Raw genomic sequence first — 16,179 nt, 5'->3', positions numbered from 1 at the left:
AACTAAGGTGTACTTGTGGAAAATGTAGAGAACTGATGCTTTTCAGTAGAAGTCACTCTTTCATGACTAAGCACATTAAAGCTGAAGTCTTGTGATGGCTACAGTTCATCCATTTTCAAAAGATGCAGTGTAAGTTCCAGCATTCTCATTTATCACTGCGGTATAATTCTACAAAAAGGCAATTTGATGTTCTGTTAATTTTAAAAGTGAAAAAATACCAAGTGAGTAAGGAAAAGGTAAACACGCATTTTATTTGTGGGGTAGCAAGAACTTCAGAGTTTAAAAAAACACGAGACGCTGCAGCAGCCATGAGGTGTTAAGCCTCATCTAGTCTAGAAAAGTTGCACCGTATTTATTTTTAAATTGATTTAGTTTGTGTGTCTCATTAGAGGGTTACACCAGTTTAACTTGATCATTTTTTAAATCATTTTAGTTAAAAGTGTAATTTTTCTAGTATAGAAAAAACTTTAGAGCTTGCAGGAAAATGCAAACCCTCAATCAAAATGTACTGTGATAAACTCAGGACAGACTGCTGCAAGGGTGGGGTAGAAAAGTCCCAGAAGGGTAAAAGTCCCTCCTCCTTATCAACTGAAGAGGGGTGACTACAGGTTCAGCTGAGAAGGGGTTACCAGAGATCAGTTAGGCTCAGCTGAGAGAGAGTTAGTTACCTGAGGGCAATTAGGATCAGCTGATTCCAACTAAGGTCTTCATGAGACCTTTTTTAACCCTCCCCTGTTTTGGGGGGGTTGGGTCAAGCTGCCAGGAGGTGAAGAGCAGCAAAACAGCAAGCCTCACCAGGAAGGGAGGCTGCATTCCCTCCCATAAGGGAGAAAAAACACCCTAAAAGACTGGCTGAGAGAAGGAGCAGACTGCCCCTGGGCAGCCAAGTGGGACTTTTTACCCCAAGGCCATCTCACCAAGGCTAAAAACAGCTGAGGCTGGTGAGACCGAGAAGGTGCTGTGCCACACGTGGTGCCAGGGGTGGGATCCTCTGAGTGAGACTTCTTGGCGAACCATCTCACGGCAGAGTAAATCAACCCCAACTAGAAGGAAAAAATGGAGGATGTATTGAAGGCATTGGTGCAGGCCACCGCAGCCCAACAAGAGGCTACCAGGATTCAGATGGCTACCCAGCAGGAGTCAGTGCAAATACAGCAGGAGACTAATCAATTACTGGTGAGCCAGGCGGCCCAGGATCGAGCCATCCTGCATAAGGTTGTGAACCAGCTAAAGGCCCTGACCACCCTGACGCATGGGTCCCATGGGACCCAGCCCCTGCTGGTCAGCAGCTACTTGCAGAAGATGATGATGGACGATGATATAGAGGCGTATCTCCTCATGTTTGAGAGAACAGCCCTGCAGGAGGCTTAGCCCCAAGACTACTGGGCCAGTATTCTGGCTCCTTTTCTGTGTGGGGAGGCCCAAAAGGCGTATTTTGACATGACAACAGAAGCAGCTACAGATTACCCCTAGCTGAAGGAGGAGATCCTGGCGAGGTCTGGCATGATGACAGCTATAAGGGCCGAGCGATTCCACGAGTGAGAATACCGGGACAGCAAAGCACTGAGGTCCCAGCTGTTTGACCTGATCCACCTAACCTGAAAGTGGCTGTGCCCCGAGACCCATGGCCAGGAGAAAATTGTGGAAGTCCATAGTTTTGGACAGGTACATGATAGGGCTACCACCTGACATATAAGGGTGGGTCAGTGAAAATGATTCCTCCTCCTATGATGAGCTAGTTGCCCTTGTAGAGAGACACCTAGCGGCCCAAGAACTTTCTCAGACCACCAGGGAAGGAATGCGCTGAAATAGGAGGCAAGCCTCTGTGCCGAGGGCCCGAGTTGCCATAGACCCGGGCAGAACTATGGAGGGGAGGAAGGAGGCTGAAGAGCGGCCAGAGATTGCAGGGAGAGTTGGGGACTGGGGGGTAAGGCCCAACAGCCCAAAAAATAGGGGGCTTCCCTGAGCAGGGTACAGATGTTATGCATGTGGTGAGATAGGGCATATAGCTGCCCAGTGTCTGAACCTAGAAGCAGCCACGTAGCCAGGTGGAGGGAACAGTCCAGTGCAATGCATAGCGTTCATTAGAGCAGTCTTCGACTCTACTCAGGCCAGAGCCTTCTTCCCTGAGGCTCAGTTCCAAGCCATGGCGGACCTCATCTCTTGCATGCAAAGCCACCCTCTCACCACCGCTCACATGTGCTTGTGATTGTTGGGCCATATGGCGGCCTGCACTTATGTGGTCCAACATGTGCAGCTCACTCTGAGGCCCCTGCAGGCATGGCTGGCCTCGGTCTACGTCCCCAACAGACACAGCATGGACCAGGTGATCAGGGTCCCAGACCAAGTGCTGTCGTCACTCACCTGGTGGCAGAATCCTGCATGGGTGTTAAAGGGCGTTCCCTTCACGGCTCTGTCCCCATCAGTGACCCTAGTCTCCAATGCTTCGGACCTGGGGTGGGGAGCCCACGTGGGCGATTTCAGCACGCAAGGCCATTGGTCGAGTCATGATTGCTCCCTACGCATCAACGTCAGGGAGCTCAGGGTGGTTCGTCTGGCCTGCCGAGCCTTCCTCCCTCACATAGAAAGCAGGGTGGTCCAGGTCCTGACAGAGAATACAGCGGCTATGTTCTATATCAACAAGCAAGGTGGAGCCAGATAGTCTGCCCTTTGCCAAGAAGCCCTCAGGCTCTGAGACTTCTATGTACAACATGACATCCATCTCATAGCCAGGGCCAGGAACACTTTGGACGATGGCCTCAGCAGGACAGTCTTGTCTCTCCACAACTGATCCCTCCATCCGCAAGTGGTCAGCATCATCTTCCAGAGATGGGGGACGCCCCAGGTGGACCTATTTGTGTCCAAGCAGAACAGGAAATGCCCAATTTTCTGTTCGATTTGGAGGATCGACAGAGGCTCCCTGTCAGATGCTCTTCTACTCCCGTGATCGGGGGCTCTGTTGTATGACTTCCCCCTGTGTCATTAATTCACAGCGTCCTTATGAAGATCAAGCAAGACATGGCCTACTTGGCTGTGCCAGCACTGGTTCAGCATGTTTCTGGACCTCTCGGTGGCTGCTCCGTTACAGCTATCTGTCAGGCCGGACCTGCTGTCCGAAAACCATGGCAGTCTTCTGCATCTGAACCTGGCAGCGCCACACCTGATGGCTTGGCTGCTGCATGGGTAAATGTGGAGGAGCAGGAGTGCTCAGCCGGTGTCCAACAGGTCCTGTTGGGCAGCTGAAACCCCTCCACCAGAGTGACCTACCTGGCCAAATGGAAACGGTTCACTTGTTGGACCTCGGATAAAGGTATTTGGCCCAAATGGGCCTTGCTGCAGTTAATCCTGGACTACCTTCTGCATCTCAAGCTCCAAGGTCTGTCCCTTTTATCTATCAAGGTCCACTTGGCTGCTCTCTCAGCCTTCCATCCACCTCTTGAGAGTAGGTCAGTTTTCGCCCAGGACATGGCTGCCAGGTTCCTCAAGGGCCTTGAGCGCCTCTATCCATATGTTAGGGACCCCGTCCTTCTGTGGGACCTGAATCTTGTTCTGTCGCAGCTCATGGGGTCCCCCTTCGAGACTCTGGCCTCCTGCTCTCTCCTTCTCCTTTCCTGGAAGGTCGTGTTCTTGGTTGCAATAACATCTGCCTGCCGGCTGAGGGCGTTTACCTTGGAACTACCCTATACAGTCTTTTACAAAGACAGGGTCCAGCTGTGGCCTCACCCAGCTTTCCTGCCCAAGGTGGTCCCACAGTTTCATACAGGGCCAGGACATTTACTTGCCTGTCTTTTCTCCAAAGCCGCATAAGTCGGAGGAGGAGCATAGCTTGCATTACCTAGATGTCAGGAGGGTGCTAGCCTTCTACATTGAAAGGACCAAGCCATTCTGCAAGTCAACGCAATTGTTCGTCACGGTTGCCGACAGGATTAAAGGTCGTCCAGTGTCCGCTCAAATAATTTCTTCGTGGATCACTGGCTGCATTCACTGTTGCTACGATCAGGCAAAGGTGCCACCTTCAGTGATTGTCACTGCGCACTCAACCAGGGTGTAAGCCTCTTCGGCAGCTTTCCTAGCTCAAGTGCCTATCAAACATCTGTAGAGTGGCCCCTTGGTCGTCCATCCACACATTCATGTCCCATTACGCACTTACCCAGCAGGCCCGGGACAATGCTGGCTTTGGTAGAGCAGTACTGCAAGCCACTAGACTATGAACTCTGAGCCCATCTCTGAGGATGCTGCTTCCGAGTCACCTAGAATGGAATCAACGTGAGCAAGCACTGGAAGAAAAAATGGTTACCTACCTTTTCATAACTGTTGTTCTTCGAGATGTGTTGCTCATGTCCATTCCATTACCTTCCCTTCTGCCCCTCTGTCGGAGTACTGAAAAACAATAGTTTATTATTTGTATTACTGTAGAACCGAGGAGCCCTAGTTGTGGACCATGATCCCATTGTGCTAGGTTCTGTAGGAACACAGAACAAAAGATGGTCAAATTCTAATTGAATGTATTAGCATAGAATCTTTTTTTAAAAATAGTTTGTTAAACTTGTGCATAGTGTGAGTCATTAACTAGCTCAGCACATAGATTCAGAATGATCCCTGAGGCTCATTCAAAAGCCAACACAGAATAAAAAGTACAAGGAGGAAAAAATGTTACTTGGGAATGTGACTGTAGATTGGCTGAATAAGAAGGAAGGCCGGAGGAACACATGAGAAGCTTCTGGAAGCATTGTGATGACATAAAAAGAGATGGCTCCATAACTAGAAGAGAGACTTGGAGTTGATTGCAGTATTTTAAGTTCTGTGAGATTGAGAGAGGGAGCAGTTGGCTGGGTTTATCAAGTGATATAGCAATGACCATAGTTTCCAAGGGCAGATAGACAGTGTCAAGTGGAATAAATTGCTAGGACTGGACCTACCAGAGGCAGTTTTCTAAATATGACTGAACCCAGACATCATCTTCCTCCAGATGTACCAGGATTACTCCAAAGATTAAATTGCTACCGGCCAGTGGTGTAGGAGTAGTAAACACCCAGGCTCCGTGAGGGTGAATGAAGGACTGGGGTGATGACATAATTGCAGAAGTAGGTCAGGAGTGACACTGGAGTGTGTAAGGTGAACTAACACTGCTTGTACATTGAGATTTTCTATAAAATGAGGTCCATGAAGGGACCTAATGACAGCTGGTGCTAAGAATGGAGGAGATTTTAGTGAAGTCACTATGACAGAAACTTAGAAGCCAGCTCAGAGCACAAGAAGCAGATAAGATATCTTATGGATAGGGATTCCAAGCCTCTGGGATAAAGGCGCACAAGATTACTCTATGGTATACCCACCCTTCTGGCCTCGTCATGAGTAGCTGCCTCTGCTGACTGCATATTTTCTCTCTTTCCCCAGGTAACTGTACATACCAGTGGTACCTGCTACACTGCCTGATGTCTCTATGGCAACAGACAGCCTGTAGTGAACAGCACTGTGCAGTGCAGTGGAGAGGGAGGGAGAATGCCCAGCAGCAGTGGTATGGAAGAGTGGAAAAGACTGGATGTGGGTGGAAGGAGAACAAAGAAACCAGATAAAAAGCAACAGCAAAAAAAATAGAAAATAAAAGCAGAAACATGCACAAAGTCAGACAGAGGTTAGAAAAGAAAAAAGATGATAGAAAGGTAGGTGAAAGAAAATAGGTGAGAGAAGGCAAACCACACCAGGGCATGGTGCAAGATTGTTTGGAGTTCAGGAGCTAGCATGAATTCATTGTGTTGGAGGTGGAATCGAGGATTTGAGTCCAAGCTTGAGAGGCATTGCTGGTGGTGATGGAGGAGGAATTTTTTAGCACAGATGAGGGAAACTGGAGATGGAGAAAATTTTTCAACTAAAGGATGATGATGATTAGCAGCCAAGGAATTGGGATAAGCCACTTGTAAAATAGGAGGCTGGAAAAGAAAAGAGAAATCTTCATTCAAATTGTACTTGATTTTTGTGTATGTCCTACTGTAAGTGTAAAAAGGGTATTCTGATATCACTCTGAGGGCTTGTCAACACAATGAGGATTTAATGTGCACTGTAGTGTGTGCTTTCTAAAGTGCACTGATGTGTTGCACATGAATTCGTCAATGTAGACCCTGTTGGTGCACACTAAAAATTCCTTAGTGCGCTTAACATAGTACTATTTCAAACAGCACTTCAGTAAAGCATACTAGGGAACATTCAGAGTGCACTTGTAGCATCTATGCTGACCAGTTAATGTGCAACATGTTAGTGCACTTTAGAAGTCACTCCCCATAGAGTGAATTACCCCACTATTCGACAAACCCAAGATGGGTAGTTCTTGACGGAGTAACCAACATATTGGAGAAGCACAGAGCAGATAAGGGTAATTTTTGGAGCAAAATAGTAAAATGAGGAATACAATGTGCTGAGTTACTTATATCCAAAATTTAAGTCAAGAATCTTAAATTCTTTAGAATATTAGTGTGATTCTGTGTGTGTTTTATAATCTTTCAAAGGGAAACGGTTCATAGGTGTTCTGCCATGAAGGACCATTGGTGGGGGCTTTGCATGAAGTAGAGAAAAGACTAAAGACTTTGGACCAAATTCTGTGCTGCCTGAACACCATGCAAATCATGAGGTTGCACAGGATGTTTTCCACATAAAATGTGGCCCTTTGTGCTTACACTAAAATTCCTGTTCTGTAAAAATGGCCTTGCTACAGAAAATCAGGAGAACCAGAAAAGTAAGGCTAAGCCTAATTACTACTTACTGGACTGGAATTCTTGTTTCTGAGAGGGAAGGAAAAAAAAGACCACAGAAGAGCTTTAAAGAACATTTGAACAGTTAACATCTGTTATGTTACTTCATTTAGTTTAAATACTTGGGATTCTATCATGGCCCCATTGAAGTCAATGGCTAAATTCCCATTAACTTCCACAGGACCGGGATTTCACCCGTAGTTAAATATTTACCCTGAATGTTGTACATTCCAGAGGTATTAAACCTGCAGCTCATTTATCATAAATCAGTGTTTTATGTTAGGGTGTAGGCTCCTGCTATCAGATCTGAGTCCTGGACAGACACAAAAGTTGATGGTTCTCTAGCCAGACTTTCAAATTGATATGTAAAACTAAATATTGTGTTCTCTTGAGGCCTCGTATCTGTAACAACCTGAGATTTAGGACTGAGAGTCATGGACTTGTGCCTCAGAACTGTTCATGAAAAATTGAGTTAAATGAGTGCAATTTCATTTAAATCTCAAATGATTTAGCAGTGAGAAGCATCTTTCACAGCTTTTACAAGACCCATGATGAATAGCAGATAACTCTTGCATTTAACTTTTCATTGCTTTCTGTGTTTGTCTTGTAATTCAGCTAATGAAACCCTTCCCTGGCTCAGCTACATGCCCATCAGATAATTTTCCTGTTAAATAGTTCATCAGTGGAATAAATTCTATCACACTAGGGCTTGATAAAAGAATAGTACTCAACTGTATCCTGAGCAAATCTGTAAACTTGTGTAAGGTTCCTTTTTTAATTTAGAGACAGTAATTTGTTATAACATAATTTTCTGATCTAAATTTTCCAAGATTAGGATTTTTAACCTGTTTTCCCCCCCATACAATGATCTGTTTTCTGCTGTCTAGGAACAGGAAATGAAAGCGAAGGATGAGCACAAAGGAGCAATGTCTACCGTTGCTTCTTTAATGTTTTCAAAATATTTTTTAAGTTACATCATTAATCAACTTACACCTCCCCCTATCCTCCTATGGCTGCTTTAATCTGCACTATTGCTATTTAAGCAATTTATAATTTAAGACCACTATAACTTTGGTCATTTTGCTGACTGCCTTTTTGTAAATATAATTATTTTAAAGGGATAACAAGGTAGAAATAGAAAATACAGAGTACATTCAGAATTAGCATTTGCAGAATACATAATTAAGTGAGAAGGGGATGTTGAATCTTAGATTGCGGAGGAATCAACAGCTCTTCCCCACTCAGGCACTGAGGGATCAGGATTCAGCCACCTGTGATATCAGGCTGGTTTTGCCAAAGTCGTCCTGCAGAAAACTTTTTTTTTTTGAGGCATTCTTTATATATTAGAAAAGATCTGGAAAGGGCTCGATTTATTCTTCCTGTGTCACCGTTGCAATTATATATCCTGTGTCACCACTCCAGTCCACCTAAGAGCTCACCAAAGTCATCCTTAAAGAAGGGTGAGAGCCAGGATCTCTTTTTTTTTTCTAATGCAAAAAGAGTCAGAGAAAGATTTTAGATCGAGAAGAACGTAGAGACTTAGTTTATATAGCTCAGAAAGGAGAATTTAAGATCACAAACATTTGCTACTCATTTCACCTTTAAGATTTGTGTTCAAGAAAAAGGTCATATAATTGCTTATTTGAAAACTATACTTGGAAGTTCAAAGTTGAAGATCAAAGGTGCCCCTATGTTGATGGTACTTTATTTTGTTAAATGTAATACAACCCTTCTGCTGTGAAGAAAGTCTAGGAGAAAAATCATCTATCCAAAGTAATAAGAAAAATGGATAGTAGGTTGTTTCATGCAACATCCATATAAGAAAATGGATTTTATACACATAAGGACTTGTAATTGTGTTATTAGCTAAGTATTATCAATATTTTAGCAAGGCTACTTGATGTAATTTTTTTAATGTTCTTTAAAAAAAGAATTAGCCTTTATTGTTAAAGGAGTGAAGGTCTTCTGTTTCACTGAAATTAAGCAGTCCTACCATGAATACTTTGCATGTAGGCAGTGTTAACTTTATTTTACAGATGGGGTTGCTAAGGCACAGAAAGTTTGTGACTTGTTCAGGTCACACAGCGAGTAACAGAGCTGGGCTTGAACACAGGTCTCTTGACTCTCAAACCATGCCCTAACAGCTAGGAGAGGAAGGATTTTCCAGTGGTTAGAGCAGTAGCCTGGGACTCCAGATACCCAGGTTCAAGTCCCTGTTCTGTTGTGGACTTCTTGTATGACCTTGGGCAAATCACTTAGGGCAAGGTACACAAAGGGATTAGGTGCTGCAACACCTCATTCCTAGGTACCCTTCCTCCCAGTAGAATTGACAGCCCTGAGCTAGGCACCCATGCTCCACATACGTTGTTTGGAGAAAGTTAGGTTTCTAAAAGGATTCACGGAAGTTGGGAAGCTGAGTGGGGAGCTACCTAAACTAGCTAGTAGGAAATGCTGAGGAAAGGGGTGTGGTCTACACTCAGCCTCTCAGAGGAAGTTAGGCCCCTAACTCCAGGCTGGAGGAAGGTACCGATCACCACTTGGGATTCACAACTGTTAATCCTTTCCTGGATTTAGGTACCTAAATCAGGTCAGCCCTTTCTCAATAGAGTCCAAGGCCAGAAGAGACCACTGTGATAATCTAATCTGATGTTTTGCATAACACAGGCTATAGATCTTCCACAAAATAATTCCTACAGTGCATCTTCTAGAAATCATCCAATCTTGATTTAAAGATTGCTGGTAATAGAGAATCCATGACAGCCCTAACCATTAGAACAATTTGTTAAGGGTCATGGTGGATTCTCTATTGCTGGCAATGGCACTTAAAAATCAAGACTGGATGTTTTTCTAAAATGTATCTATAGGAATTATTAGGGGGAAGTTCAATGCCCTGTGTTATACAGAAGCTCAGACTATATGGGAGAAAGACCCCGTTGTGCCAGTAGCCCAGAGGTTATGGCACTCACCTGGGCGGTGAGGAGACCTGTTTTCAAATCTCCACCTGATTTGAAGCAGGGACTTGAACTCAGATTTCCCACAGTCCAGTTGAGTAGCATAACGACCAGACTATTGGATATTCGTGGGTAGTCTTTCTCAGTCTCTTCTACTGAAGCAGTTCCACTTTGTATAAATAATTAAATATTAATTTGGCCAGAGAGAGAACAAAAGTGAGAGGTTGACTCAGTAGCCCCGTGGTTAGGGAACTCACCATGAGATGGTTGACTTGGGTACAAGTCCCTGCTTCAAATTAGGCAGAGTAGGGATTTGAACCTGGGTGTCCCACATCTTAGGTGACTGCTTTAACAACTGGGCTATTTGGGGACATTTGCTAGCCAGCATGCCCCAAAAAGTCCTTTGTTGTCTTACATACGGACTAGGCCTGCTCAGCATATGCCTAGAGGATCATGTCCCTCATGTTAGATAAACTAGGCATTTACCTGACCTGAGAATCCCACCAGTACTGGGGCATGCTCTGCACAGTCAGAACTTAAGCAGTTTTGTGCATGCCCACCAGTGGAAACTTGGGTGCCTCTGGGACTTTATCAGCAGAAACTTAGGTGTGTCTGCAGTGATAGGCGGCAGCTGAACAGGTATTTTGGGAACATCAGTGGTGCCTAAATACCTTTGTGGATATAGCCCTTAATTGTCAATTCCCCATCTGTAAACTGTGGATAATAGCACTTCCCTACCACACAGGCTCTCAGATACCATAGTAATATGGGCCATAAGTACTTCAGATGGATTGACCACTCTCCCTTTAAACAGTTGAACAGCCCATGAACAGTTTCTCCAGCACAGAAATTCTTCTGCAAGTGGATATTTCATTTTTAGGTTCATCATGGAAAACAATCATCCCAGTGGAGGCAGCATCTAGAAAATGTTTTTATGAGCACAACTCCCAACTTGATAAAGCACAAATATGACATTAGCCTTTACAATATATATTGGGCACATAATGATGAACATAACATAATAATAGAAGATGCTGCTTGATGATGTGGACTTGACTTTTAAATAGGCTAAAGTTTTCTATTACCTCAATTTTAGTATTTCTAATGTTGATTTGTGGTGTTAAAATCTGGAAGATAATACTAGGTTTGTGTGTAACAGATATATTTGTGGCTAAAATGAGTGATATGCCCAATAATAGGTGTAGCATGCTTACAAGGCTAATGACAATCCTGTAATCAACAATTTTTCCTCTATAACTCAGGACCTTTGATCAAGTGGATACAGAATTTGAGATATTAGACACTGTGCACTGATTAAATCATCTTTTGAGCCTTTATCTTCAGTCTCCTTGTAGTGTCTGGCACGTAAAGTGATTCAGTTTCTAAGACATAATTTGTTCAGCTCATAGTAAGTTTCCAGCTCTGCTGTTTCCTTATTTTTCTTCAGTTTTTGATGGATAGGATTGTTTTCAGAACCATTTGAAATTTTTCCTAAAAGTTAACTAAAATTTTAATGTAAACAGAATTTTTCTTTAGCTCATGAAAGCTTGTGCTCAAATACATTTGTTAGTCTCTAAGGTGCCACAAGTACTCTTTGTTTCTTTCTTCAGTGTCTCCAAAACCTAATATCAAATTAGTGAGAATGAGTGAGAGACATTCCCTAGATTTTAGCAGAGCACTCATGAATTGGAAAATCTGCAGAGCTCCACGAGAAAGGCACCAATCTGTTTGGCCTTATTGATTTGAAATCTGATAAGAACTTTCCTAGAAAACTGCACTTAGCATATTTCTAATAAGAAGCATATTTGACATAATTTCAAATCTAATTGTAGTCTGAATTTTAGAATTGTCAAATGGCTTAAACTGCAATGTTTTAGGCTATGTCTAAATTATCACTTATGTTGGCAAAACTTATATTGCTCAGGGATGTGAAAAAACACTCCCCTGAACGACATAAGTTTTGCCAGCATAGGTGGTAGTGTGCGGAGTGCTATGTTGATGAGAGAGCTTCTCCAACTGGTGTAGCTACCGCTGCTTATTGAGGTGGTTTTATTATGTCGACGGTAGAACTCTCTCCCGTTGGCATAAAACAGCTATATGAGCTATCTTACATTGGTAACCTGTAAGCTCGCTAGTGTAGACATGGCCATAGAAACTTGGTGTAAAATCACATACATTTCAAAAGACCATGCTCCGACAACGATGATTATTTTGTTGCAAAAAGCAGAGGCTTTAGTATTTGGTGAAAGTTACTCATTATTCTGTAGCTGTTTCTGCTTTTAGTAGAAGCTTTTGGTAGCACTCTGGTTCCCCATCTATAAGGGATTTTTTTATTTATTTATTTTTTAGGCCCCTCTGATTGAGACTTATATGGGAATAAGATAGAGGAACGTGAACAGCTCCTTTTTTGTTGTCTCATACCAGACTGGCCTAACTTTCTTCATATCTTTTTTCCTACGCAATAGGGTGGAGGTATTTGAATTAATGTTTGGATTATTCTAGTTTGGATACTTGATAATATATTTTCACAATAAATTATCATTCCTTCTTAAATAACTTTTTTTCTTGATGAATTCTGTATTTTTTATGCTTCCTTTAATACTGTTTCTACAATATTTCTTAATTACTAGTTGGAAGGCAGGTGATATCAGAACTGTGGTGGAGCACCCTATGTCCATAGGGTGACAGATTCTCTTCAGGGGTAATATCCCATCTGTGAAGGAACGTGGGGAGATGAAATGTTCTCTAAATAAAAAGCACATGTATTCTACATTTTTTTTTCTGCCTGCTGGAAGTGGATTGTGTAATCCTGAGGTGCCGACTTAACATGAGAACTAGCACAAAGGAATTGACAGATATTATTTGTTTTTTATATACACTGTAAGTATACACTATACTAAACAAGTATTGGGAAAATTGTACCAAAGTATCTACAGACTAAAGGCAAAATCCAGTACAAGAGAATAAAACAAAGTGGGGTAGTGTTTGAAAGGACAATTTCTCCTTTGTGTGAGATCAAATTGTGCTGATTTTGGTGTCCTTTGGACTAATAAAACACACAGTGTTGTCAACAAACACAAAGAGAGTCTACCCTATTCTGAAAAGCCAAGGAAACTGAATGTTATAAGGAATGCTGTTAATACAAAAAGGATTTTGTTTTTGACACTGGTCTGAAAGTATAATAACCTTTTGAAAGGTTTGCCAATGACAGTGGTTTTTGTGGGGATGCATTGTGTTTGGAGACTTTGGTTTTTCAATGGTTTGTGTATCCACCCACGACACACATGCTGTATATGTATTTGTCTCTCTGGATCTGAGTTTTTTAAAAGCTTTATTAATTTTTTTTTTCTTCTGTCCTTCGCAGTATATTGTAGAGTGTCATGGGATTACGCTTCTTCCCCAGTTTTTTGGCATGTACCGGCTTACCGTTGATGGAGTTGAGATGTATATGATTGTAACAAGAAATGTGTTTAGCCATCGTTTGTCTGTTTATAGAAAATACGATTTAAAGGTAAGAAATAACTTTGGTTCTAAATAATTGTTAAAATAATTAAAATCACTAAAGTAAATGTTAACTATTCTGTTGAGTGTTTTAGACGTCGGTTGTTGCAAAGAACAATCCAATCTATTAAATGAATATTATTCATCAGTTATGTTGGTTACTTCTAAAATAAAGAAAATGTGTGGTTAGCTAAACCGGAAAACATTTTTATACAAGTAACGCTATTTAAGCTGTATCATATGTGCTTTAAGGGAAGTGGTTTAACAGAGTGTTTGCTAAATGTAACTAATTGTTAATGGCTGAACTTAAAAACCACTGTGAAAATGTAATAATAATAATGTAGTCCTTCTGTTTCCTATACTCCCTTGATCAACTTTGTGGGGGACCACTGCTTATTTTGTATAGGGCTTTTTGTAACATTTTAAGAGATGTAATTGACTAGCACCACTTTAATACTTTTCAAATTGAAATCTCTGTTTCCTGTACTCCCTTGATCAACTTTGTGGGGGACCACTGCTTATTTTGTATAGGGCTTTTTGTAACATTTTAAGAGATGTAATTGGCTAGCACCACTTTAATACTTTTCAAATTGAAATCTCTATCACTTACATAGTTTTCACTGTGATAGTTCTTTTGATATTTAAAAGAAATTAAGGTAGAAGAGTTGGACTGAATGCTACAGTACATAATTTTTGGTGCCTGGTACCTCTACCAGATATGTTTCGCCTGTTTTCTAAAATGTTTGGCTACTATTGCTAATTCAGCCAATATTTAATATATAATACTTAAAATGAATTCCCCTAATATATTTTTCAATATCTTAAGGGATTTTTATTTTAATTCCCTTCCCAAAGTCTCCCCTTATATTTCTAAACATTATTTGTAGTAAATGTCATTCTTCCTTGAGTGCTTGCTTATGTCCATTCCATTCTAGGTGTGCGGACGCCCATGTGCGCAGTCATCAGAGATTTTTGCCTTAGTGGTATCCCTAGGGCTGGCTGTGGCACCTCCTTGAGTGCCATGCCCATGCACTGGTATATCAGGCGCCGCTGGCCGTATGCCCTCTCAGTTCCTCCTTATCGCCCGTGATGTTTAGTCCGCGCACCTTTCCTTGCTTAGTAAGGGACAGCTGTTTTTTCCTTCTTTGGACTTGGTGCCTTAGGCCTTGTATATAGTTGATTCTTCAGTAGTTAGTGTTAAGTACCTGTTCAGTGTTTAGTTGTTAGTAGTTAGAGTCCCAGCAGGAACTTTGCCCCTAGCGGGGCATGCCCCAGTCTCTGGGGTTTAAGCCCTGCACAGACTGTAACAGACCAGTCCCTCTTAATGACCCCCACGGCAGCTGTCTCAAGTGCTTGGGGGAGGTACATGTAAAAGACAAGGGCTGTATCTGCAAAAGCTTTCGGCCCCTCACACAGAAGGAGCGGGACATTTGACTTAGGGCCTTCCTGATGGAGTCTGCCCTCCACCCGGCCTCCAAGTCATCCCGGCATGATTTGCCAAGCACTTCAGCATTGGAGCAAAGTGCACCCCCAGCACCGAGTTCCATTCTACAGCATTCACTGTCGCCGGTACCGAAGAAGAAGGCCAAGAAGGAACCAAGAGGGTGTAGGGCCAGCAGCGCCTGATATACCAGCGCATGGGTGCAGCACTCAAGGGGGCACCATAGCCGACCCGACAGATACCGTTAAGGCAAAAATTTCCAATGACTGCACCCGTGGGTGTGCACACACCTAGAATGGAATGGACATGAGCAACACACCTCGAAGAACAGGAGTTACAAAAGGTGGGTAACTTTTTTTTCCCCACACATTTGACTACGTAAGTATGTCTGCAAGCTTATTCAAAGATTGTTACTTAGTACTATATATTACTGAGAGAAGTGTCATATTGCATAATGCATTATACCTTACGCCCAGACCTACTGCAGACAAATAGCTACCTAGAAAAGGTGGCCTTCAGATGTTTCGTCCAAGCTGATTTCTCAGAACTAACAGTTGTTGAAGACTTATCAGTGTCTAGCATTATGGTCTCTGTGGGAGAGAGTAAAACATGAGAGGAGATTACAAGGGGAGAATGGGAATACTTCTTAATTGTGCTATGGATGCACTCGTGCTCTCTCTCTAATGGAGATGCACATTCATGCTGCCCTTTAGCCCATCTTAAGTTAACCAACCAACACATGCCATATCTTGATCAGCAGAGGTATGGGAGTTTGTACTTAACCAAAAGCGCACATGTTCTGGGAGCCCTCCAAAGATATTTTAAAGAATGAGTCAGTAATCTATTGGCTGAATTAGAGATGGATGATTTATAAAAGATTTAGGGGAGGATTCAATTTAGAGAAACATGCAAAAGTCCAGATGCTTAACCAATGATCTTTGATCAGTTCAAAGTAGATTTTATCATAAGATTTCCAATACTTGTTGGCTTGTCCATGTTGGAAATACCAAGAGAAATGCTCTCCTCATTTTATATTCTTGTCTTGGTCAAAACTTGGAAATACAGAGGCATTTCAAGTTTGAGGTCATTACTTATTCTATTTGAGCTGGTTTGCTCATCTGTAACTATCACCTTCCTTGTCAAACAAGTAGTTGGAATGCCTCCCTCTCTCATGACTCACCAAGTTTGTCTAATTTTAGACAAAACAATCTCAGTTATGGGTAAGGGTTAGGGTTGACATGCAGTCAACGTGCCATAATCAGCTTTGTTCCATAGATGGGGAATTTGGTTTGTTTGTGTGCTGCTTGGTTATTTAATATTATGTATATGTATTATGGGACTGGTGTTTCTTCTTTGATTTATTGCATTTTTTAAGTGTTTGTAGAGTTACCTAGAGTGCTCCGATAGGAACCTCCTATTATTGTATAAATGTGTTGTTTATTTGTATTGCAGGAGCATGTGGGCACCCTAGTTTTATACAAACTCAATATACAAACACACACAACAAAAAGAAATCTAAAGAAAAATCAGTCACATTTAG

General features: G+C 42.3%; 1 protein-coding gene across 3 annotated transcripts in view; it reads left to right on the top strand.

Annotated features, from left to right (window-relative positions):
* PIP4K2A (phosphatidylinositol-5-phosphate 4-kinase type 2 alpha) overlaps nucleotides 1-16,179 on the top strand; it is a 196,047-nt gene that overhangs the window by 140,457 nt on the left and 39,411 nt on the right. For all 3 annotated transcript variants that reach the window (XM_077808210.1, XM_077808209.1, XM_077808211.1), the window contains one exon: nucleotides 13,062-13,208. In XM_077808210.1, the coding sequence (XP_077664336.1) occupies nucleotides 13,062-13,208 (147 nt within the window). The remainder of the gene's footprint in view (nucleotides 1-13,061; nucleotides 13,209-16,179) is intronic.

Source organism: Eretmochelys imbricata, chromosome 2 (genome assembly GCF_965152235.1).
Source record: "Eretmochelys imbricata isolate rEreImb1 chromosome 2, rEreImb1.hap1, whole genome shotgun sequence".
NCBI classification, from domain to species: domain Eukaryota; kingdom Metazoa; phylum Chordata; order Testudines; family Cheloniidae; genus Eretmochelys; species Eretmochelys imbricata.
The sequence above is the reverse complement of the archived record's forward strand: the minus strand, read 5'-3'. Positions and strand labels throughout refer to the sequence as shown.